This window comes from Gadus chalcogrammus, chromosome 21, assembly GCF_026213295.1.
Source record: "Gadus chalcogrammus isolate NIFS_2021 chromosome 21, NIFS_Gcha_1.0, whole genome shotgun sequence".
In the NCBI taxonomy this organism is placed as follows: Eukaryota; Metazoa; Chordata; class Actinopteri; order Gadiformes; family Gadidae; genus Gadus; species Gadus chalcogrammus.
In genome coordinates this window covers 1,156,438-1,165,795 of record NC_079432.1, presented here as the reverse complement: position 1 = coordinate 1,165,795, position 9,358 = coordinate 1,156,438, and the positions used below count along the sequence as shown (strand labels likewise).

The window sequence follows — 9,358 nt, the reverse complement described above, 5'->3', positions numbered from 1 at the left end:
AGAGAGCGAGAGAAACAGCTGCACAATAAAGAATACCAGATGTGTGTTTATGGTGAATACTGTAGTTGTGCGAATGCCAGAGCCTGGATTATATCCTGGCTCCGGCATCCTGGCCCCATCCCCCTCCCTCTCTCTCCCTTCTTCCCTTTCTCTCCCTCCCCCCTCCTTCTGTCTCCCCTCTTTGTCCCTCCCTCTCTTCCCTCGTCTTCACTCCCTCTCTCCCCTTTTACTCCCTATCCTCCCCCACCCCCCTCTCTCTCAGTCAATGCGGCCAAACTTCCCTCGTTCTCACTTCCCCCTTACTCCCTTTCTCCCCCCCCCCCCCCCCCCCCCCCCCTCGGTCAATGAAGCCCAACAAAGGCTAAAGTATTCCCACTTCCTCGAATCCTCCACTTCCTTCTTGGAGGGCTGGAGTGGCCCCCTCCCCCGGTCGTTCACGTACCAACGTCAAAGTGAGGCGCCTCATTGTCCACACACCAGAATTAGACTACAGATAAACGTTCACAAACATGGAGATGTTTGTTCAAAAGACCTAAGGAAAGTCTCCCTATGGGTCCAACATGGACCTGTGTGACCTGTGTTTACAACGCCCTCCGACATTCAGTCCAACCTGCCGAACTGAATAGCGGAATAGCTTTTTACTAGCTATGATGCTAATTCACAAACGTCCATTTGTAGGTGTATTCAAGTTCTTTAAACGCAGAACGCTTAAAGCTTCCGCTGAATCCGATTGGTTGGTTAATCGTTCGACCGGTTCACTCGACGATCAGATTGGTTCGAGAGATTGCTGACGTCGGCGAATCCCTTTTTAATCCCGCCCACATTTCAACCATCACCTGGGGAGACCTCCTCCACAGCAGCGTGGAGCACCAGGTTCAGGTACATTAAAGCGCTACATAAACCGGATTATAACAACCTCACCAGGACCCTGTTTATTGCCTTGACTCACTCCTTGATCAGGTCTGCATCTCCCTCAGTCTACCTGTACCTCCCTCAGTCTACCTGTACCTCCCTCAGTCTACCTGTACCTCCCTCAGTCTACCTGTACCTCCCTCAGTCTACCTGTACCTCCCTCAGTCTACCTGTACCTCCCTCAGTCTACCTGTACCTCCCTCAGTCTACCTGTATCTCCCTCAGTCTACCTGTACCTCCCTCAGTCTACCTGTACCTCCCTCAGTCTACCTGTACCTCCCTCAGTCTACCTGTACTTCCCTCAGTCTACCTGTATCTCCCTCAGTCTACCTGTATCTCCCTCAGTCTACCTGTATCTCCCTCAGCCTCCCTGTATCTCAGGCAGTAGGTCCTATCGTAAGGGACTGTTCTGTCTAGGGTTAATATGTGTTCTGATGCTACGATAGTAAAGGCTGTGTTGCAGGGTTTATTTTGTACAATTTGCTTGTTGGTAGTAAAGATTTGAACTGTTATCCATTGTATTTAATGTAGTTAGGTATCACAAAACGGAATGTAATACCAAAAAGCAGGTACTATTTTAGCGGTTTGCTATTGATTCTCATTTCCCCCAGAATGCATTGCATGACATCACGTTGGGGAGACACGGACCAAAGCCGCATCGAGACCCTTGAGAGTAGAGACTAGTAAGAGAGGGTTCAGTTCAGTATGTTGAAGACATTTTATATATTTTGAGTGCTTTATGTACCTTTTAATCACAACTTCCAGTGAACCTGCAACACGGCCTTGAACCCAAGACTGAGCATTCCCTTACTGAAGCACATACCGCCCTTATCTCGGAGGTTAATAAAGTAGAATCAGAACAGATAACAACATGTCCAATATTAAGGGAGAGTTCTACTGAGAGTTCTTCTCTCTTGGGCAATAAGGTACCATCAGAGGAGGTAAGGTACCATCAGAGGAGGTAAGGTACCATCAGAGGAGGTAAGGTACCATCAGAGGAGGTAAGGTACCATCAGAGGAGGTAAAGTACCATCAGAGGAGGTAAGGTACCATCAGAGGAGGTAAGGTACCATCAGAGGAGGTAAGGTACCATCAGAGGAGGTAAGGCAGTGAGGGAATGTTCCATCTGGGAGCAGGGGGGGGGTCCAGACAGGGAGGGGGTCCAGACGGGGGGGGGGGTCCAGAAGGGGGGGGTCCAGACGGGAGGGGGTCCAGATGGGGGAGGAGGTCCAGAAGGGAGAGGGTCCAGACCGGGGGGAGGGGGTCCAGACGGGGGGGAGGAGGTCCAGAAGGGGGGGGGGGGGGTCCAGAAGGTTCTCCAGATGATGCTCAGCAGCTGGAAGTATTTCCAGATCCCAACCGAGAGGAGGAGATCCCCGCTGGCTCCTGATTGGACGGTGGGCAGGTCCGCCCCTTTGCCGTGGTTACTCAGGTTACGTTTTATGGGCCCTTCACATCATTCATCTCTCTGGAGATGGTTTCTCTCTCACGTATACTACCTCTGCAACTATTAAACTGTAACATAAAATAGTACTTTTGAAGTACTGAGTCTGTCAATGGATTTTATATTGCATAAGGTCAAATATCTCTTAAAGGTGAACCACGGACTGATCAACAGTCTATGGCATTGTTCCAGGAATGAGTGAGAAGATGTTACCCCCATGGGGCAGCAGCCCGTCAAAGTGCCCCATCTTAAAGGATTGTTGTTGCCCCTGACGGGCTCAGATTATATTATGGGAAGGATCCCTTCAGAGAACAACCATAAACTGCCGAGGGTCCAGGTTGTAAGATCCCGAATCCTCTGAGCCTGGGGCACTTTATAATCTGAGGCGGTGATGTTGGAACCGGTTCACTGCCAAGTTTGAGGATAAAGATAGAGCAGGTGGTGCAACATGCTTCTGCCAGGCCAGAGATCGCCCCGAGTGCCTCGTGGCTGGTTCAACCTGTGCACGTTGATTGTGCAACGCACGACAGGTGTGCAGCCTCACACAGCCCCAGAGTCCATTACCTGTCTCCCCTACCTGCCCCTTATTGCCCTGTCTCTGTACTGTCTAACCCCTACCTGCTCCTTAACGACCTGTCTCTGTACTGTCTAACCCCTACCTGCTCCTTAACGACCTGTCTCTGTACTGTCTAACCCCTACCTGCTCCTTAATAACCTGTCTCTGTACTGTCTAACCCCTACCTGCTCCTTAATGACCTGTCTCTGTACTGTCTAACCCCTACCTGCTCCTTAATGACCTGTCTCTGTACTGTCTAACCCCTACCTGCTCCTTAATGACCTGTCTCTGTACTGTCTAACCCCTACCTGCTCCTTAATGACCTGTCTCTGTACTGTCTAACCCCTACCTGCTCCTTAATGACCTGTCTCTGTACTGTCTAACCCCTACCTGCTCCTTAATGACCTGTCTCTGTACTGTCTACCCTCTACCTGCTCCTTAATGACCTGTCTCTGTACTGTCTACCCTCTACCTGCTCCTTAACGACCTGTCTCTGTACTGTCTAACCCCTACCTGCCCCTTAATGACCTGTCTCTGTACTGTCTACCCCTACCTGCCCCTTAATGACCTGTCTCTGTACTGTCTAACCCCTACCTGCTCCTTAATGACCTGTCTCTGTACTGTCTAACCCCTACCTGCTCCTTAATGACCTGTCTCTGTACTGTCTACCCTCTACCTGCTCCTTAATGACCTGTCTCTGTACTGTCTACCCTCTACCTGCTCCTTAACGACCTGTCTCTGTACTGTCTAACCCCTACCTGCTCCTTAATGACCTGTCTCTGTACTGTCTAACCCCTACCTGCTCCTTAATGACCTGTCTCTGTACTGTCTAACCCTACCTGCTCCTTAATGACCTGTCTCTGTACTGTCTAACCCCTACCTGCTCCTTAATGACCTGTCTCTGTACTGTCTAACCCCTACCTGCTCCTTAATGACCTGTCTCTGTACTGTCTAACCCCTACCTGCTCCTTAATGACCTGTCTCTGTACTGTCTAACCCTACCTGCTCCTTAGTGACCTGTACTGTCTAACCCTACCTGCTCCTTAATGACCTGTCTCTGTACTGTCTAACCCCTACCTGCTCCTTAATGACCTGTCTCTGTACTGTCTAACCCCTACCTGCTCCTTAACGACCTGTCTCTGTACTGTCTAACCCCCACCTGCTCCTTAGTGACCTGTCTCTGTACTGTCTAACCCCTACCTGCTCCTTAATGACCTGTCTCTGTACTGTCTAACCCTACCTGCTCCTTAGTGACCTGTACTGTCTAACCCCTACCTGCTCCTTAGTGACCTGTCGCTACTGTCTAACCCCTACCTGCTCCTTAGTGACCTGTCTCTACTGTCTAACCCCTACCTGCTCCTTAATGACCTGTCTCTGTACTGTCTAACCCCTACCTGCTCCTTAGTGACCTGTCTCTACTGTCTAACCCCTACCTGCTCCTTAGTGACCTGTCTCTACTGTCTAACCCCTACCTGCTCCTTAGTTACCTGTCTCCAACCTGTCTAACCCCTGCCTGCTCCTTAATGACCCGTCTCTGACCCGTCTCTGTACGTGCCGCTGGACAGGACTGCGCGTGGAGGTCTTCTGTTTACCTGCGCTCAGGCCCCGCCCCCCCAACCTTGACCAGAGCTCTCAGCTCCCCCGACATCAGCCCCTCGTCAAACATTAACCCCAACCCACGCCGCTGCGGCTTGGAACAAACCTATGGAACCGACTCACGGCCGGGACGTTTGAGCTTCAAAAGCGGTTGCATTTTGGATAACGAAATGTAAACACAAATGTAAACAAAAACACACAAACGTTTAAATATCATGCAGTATTAAGTTTAGGGATTAGATTTTCTGGTTTGTATTTTGACCACTGATCTGAATTAGTGAACAATGACAAATACATATATTTGAAATCTTGTTTTTGAAGAGCCAAATTTGAAGTGAATTCTAACTGATGAAATTCAGATGACCTTATTTTAAAATGTGACAGATCAGTGTTATAAATTCAATGGTGTTTTTATTTCCATATATAAAATTCAACGGCTTTTAAAATTCAAAACATTTTGGCAGTGATTTGCATTCATATTAAATAACCAGTGGACCTCTATAGTAACAACAACACGTTACTAAATGATGGTTAATAACTAGACTACTACAGGTTATTAGTACTCTATGGTTAATAACTAGACTACTACAGGTTATTATTGCCTATGTCTAGACTATAAGCTATAGACTAGATGTTTTATCTTCACTTAATGTTCCAGTCTCCTTCTCAATTGTCATGACTCTGAAGGCCTTCCTACGGCCAAGGAGCTCTGACCGCCCTCTGCTTGTGAAGGAGTGAGTACGAGAGTGACTGGGAGAGCTGGACCTCAACCACTGGAACGACACGCACCACAGCACACTCACATAGGTGATGAACCATGAAGGTTCGGTGTCAAAACACGGCGTCTTTAACGTCAAGGTCTACACATGTGAACAGGACCAGAACATGTTTCCCCACCACATGTTACCACAACATGTTATGGTGAGCCAGACCACGGCGGGGAGGTCCCCCCCCCCCCCTGGGCCAGGTAGGGTTCCCTCCCCCCTCCCCGCTACTCTACGCTAACAGCTGAGCGTCGGCCAACAGGGCGTCCTCGCGCAGCACGCTCTCACGGCCACCGATACTCCTCAAATATTATGACTCCGGCCCTCCCCTGGGATCGATCGCATCGGCTTCCCAGCCTCCCCCCTTCAGCCTACCGTCTCCCCCAGCCTCCCCCCTTCAGCCTCCCCCCTTCAGCCTCCCCGCACCCCTAGAACCCCTGCCCCCCCCTCCCCCCCCTCCCCCGTCCCCCTGGGGACCATCGGTCTCAACGCGGTAAGCGGAGCTCCTGTTGTTCACGACGTCTTTCAATCAATACAGCCTCGGCCCCTGCCCATTGGTCCAGAACGGACCAACCAGAGCCCCTCCCGGGGGCCGGTCGGGGGAACGGTTTCAGGGCCTGGCGTTCCTCCCAGACCTCCATGCATTGGACAGATCGGTCGGCCAATGACACACTGGAGCGTGGGCCAATAGTGGGTGGGCTAACCCCTCCCCGGCTCGGCAGCCCCCCATTGGCTGACCTGTGTCATGGGCGGGCTCTTATCTTTGAATTGGCGGTGGCTTTGTTGTGATTGGGCGGTGACTTGCCTTTGATTTGTCATCGTCTTCTCTGTGATTGGGCGGTGTCTTATCTGTGGTGATATTGCGGTTAGAGACTGATAGTGTTGGGGCCCGAAGGCTAAAGAGCAGCTCAACACTACCTGTTAGTGGTTTGAATATCACCGTGGCAACACATCTGGCATCTTGATTATTGATTGAGTTGAACCTTGAATACTGATCGAAGCATTTATTAATCAAACGTGTCAAACAGAACTCTTATCGTGCTCTACTCAGCCGCTGAAATATGGTTGTAAACCTGGTCCACACTCACACACAAATAAACACGGGCCCCTTCTAACCTTTGACCTTGCTGTCAGGCGACCGATGAGGGACTGTCTGTTTAGGACCAAGCGTGCTACAGCAGCATGCTACAGCTAGCAGCACGAGACAGTCGCCCTGACAACACGGTTACCAGGTAACCATCAGAATATCGTGCGTTTGGGGTTCTCATATGACTGGGCTCAGGACAGGGGAGAAGGCTTCCCTCTGGTCCTCATCTCAGAGGGCTGTGAGCTAATCCGATCAGAGCAGCCTCAGCGTTCAAAGATCAGACGTCCGTGAGGGTGGAGGGTAGGTTTAACAGACGGAGGTACGCTCATATCTTACCCTTATCTTACCGCAACTTATCTGATGGAAGGCGACTCATTACAAAGGCCTTAAGGAGCAGGTGAACCTGAAAGCAGAACCCGACGGGAGGTGGAGATCCATGAGAGTAGAGACGTTGAGGTGGAACCCAACAGGAGGTGGAGTACCGTGGAAAACCATGGAGGTAGAGCAGCATGAGGTGGAGAACCATGAAGGTATAGCATGAGGTATAGAGACGTGAAGGTAGGAGTTAGAGCACCATTATAGACCACCATCAGGTGGAGAACCATGAGGTGGAGAACCATGGAGGTAGAGCAGCATGAGGTGGAGAACACTATGAGGTAGAACACCATGAGGGTACATCCCAACATGAGGTGGAGAACGATGAGGTGGAGAACCATGAAGGTAAACAACATCAGGTGGAGAACCATGAGGTGGAGAACCATGAGGTGGAGAACGATGAAGGTAAACAACATCAGGTGGAGAACCATCAGGTGGAAAACCATGAGGTGGAGAACCATGAGGTGGAGAACCATGAGGTGGAGAACCATGAGGTGGAGAACCATGAAGGTAAACAACATCAGGTGGAGACCCATGAGGTGGAGAACCATGAGGTGGAGAACCATGAGGTGGAGAACCATGAGGTGGAGAACCATGAGGTAGACTAGAGCATGAGGTGCAGGAAGAGGCATGGAGGTAGAGCACCAGGGAGCATGTTGCAACACGTGTTTCTCACAGGGCTGGGAACTTCATCTCAGCTCACACTCACACTCCAAGTCCTCGGGCGTCTCCACTGTGGCCTCGGGCGTTGGGGGGGGGTTCGACCAGTTCAGATTAACAGCTCGTCTACAGAACACCTCCACCGCACACAGACGATCGCCATGGAAACACGTGGCGCCCATCGGAGCTCCACACTCACCCTGGACCCAGACGGCGCCTTCTACCGAGACACGTGGCGCCCAGAGACTGACCGGGTCTAGGACCCAGACCAGACCCCGAGGACCCAGACCAGACCACCGGCCCCCAGACCACCGGCCCCCAGACCACCGGCCCTGTCCCTGGACACTACCGCCCGGCCACCATTAGGCGTCAGCCCCGCTGGAGAGGGCATACGGCTTCTTAATCAACACCCCCCCCCCCCCCCCCCCCCAGACCCAAACGGCGGGACAGGGGCTCCACCATCTAGTCGGCTCACCCCCCCCCCCCAGGCATGAAGAAGGACCTGCTTCTGCCTTGGTGGGGTCCTGGTCACTCCATTAACATATATGACATGGTACACCTCTACTCAACTACCGTGGTACCATAAACAAGGAAGTCGCATGGTACACCTCTACTCATTAACCATGGTACCATAAACCATGCCATTGTTAATAGCATGTATCACAAGGTAAACTGTGTGTGTTTGGTTACAAGTGGTCTGGAAATAAGCATGTAATGCTTATTGTAATAAAAAAAAAGTGTAGTAGTAGAACGAATAGGGTGTGTGTGTGAGAGAGTCAGTGTGAGAGTTATTCTGTGTGTGTGGGGGGGAGAGAGAGAGAGAGAGAGAGAGAGAGAGAGAGAGAGAGAGAGAGAGAGAGAGAGAGAGAGAGAGAGAGAGAGAGAGAGAGAGAGAGAGAGTGTGTTATGTCCCATGCTGCAGACTCTGCTGTGTTACACACCAGGAACCGACAGATCAAATTACTCGCTAGCGTTAGCCGACAACATCTCCAGTGAACTTTCCCCGGGCTTTTCGCTCCCATATCAACACACATTAATACACGTTAAGGTATTCACCTGTCTTGAAGCGGAGGTCATCGTCATCCTCAGAGCCGAACTCCCGCAGCAGCGACAGGAACAGGATCCCGAAGGCGTTCTGGATGCCGAACACGGAGCCGTTGCACCACATGGCAGCCAGCATGACCACCCAGCCCCATCCGCCCTCCGGGTGGACGAACTCGGGCTCGGCGTCCCCCTCGGCCGGGGGCTCCTGGAGCTCGCACCTCCCCTCTCCGTTCTCCCGCTTCTCCTCCCGCAGCGGCGATTCCTCCTCGGCTCCCACCGGGCTCTCCGTGTCGGCTTCTGCGGGTTCCTCGCATCCCGTCTCCGGCCCGTGCTCCTCCTGCTTCTCCTCCTTCTCCTTCTCCTCGGTCATGTTGATGTTGGGGGGGTTGTGGTTTGGGGGTCCGGTTGACGCCGTGGGACCCTGGAGGTGAGACTCTGCCGTAAAGGTGACGCGCTCCACCGAGGTCCGCTGACAGCTGGTCCGATCAATGCGGCTGTTCTCCGGGGGGGAAGTTGGTGTGGAGGAGACTCTATCCGGACTCCATCTGGACCTGGCTGACGGGTCTGCTGTAGGTAACACTACAGTAGGATGAGTGCTCCTCCGGTCGTACTGTAGTATTACGCACTGTAGTCTTCACTGCAAATGTGGTATACATAGATGCCCGAGGGGGCGGGGCGTCAGGGCAGGGGAGGTGGCTTCTGATTGGTCCGTCAGAAAAGCATTCAGATATCAACGAAACCATTGAATGACTAAGAGCACGTGTCGACTCATGAATTCTGTGACACAGTGTTTCAAGAACATAAGTTATAAGTCTATAAGTCTCTTATTGCATGTATCCGGTAATATTAAATGTATCGTGGAAGTTATCTACCTGCGATCGCCGAACAAATTGATTATACATATTTCTTATTACATCATT

General features: G+C 51.6%; 1 protein-coding gene across 1 annotated transcript in view; it reads right to left on the bottom strand.

Annotated features, from left to right (window-relative positions):
* Positions 1-9,080, bottom strand: part of slc16a10 (solute carrier family 16 member 10) — a 17,264-nt gene extending 8,184 nt beyond the window's left edge. The window contains exon 1 of the mRNA XM_056581828.1: positions 8,451-9,080. Coding sequence (XP_056437803.1) covers positions 8,451-8,808 — 358 coding nt within the window. The 5' untranslated portion in view covers positions 8,809-9,080. The remainder of the gene's footprint in view (positions 1-8,450) is intronic.
* Between the last annotated feature and the right edge of the window lie 278 nt (positions 9,081-9,358).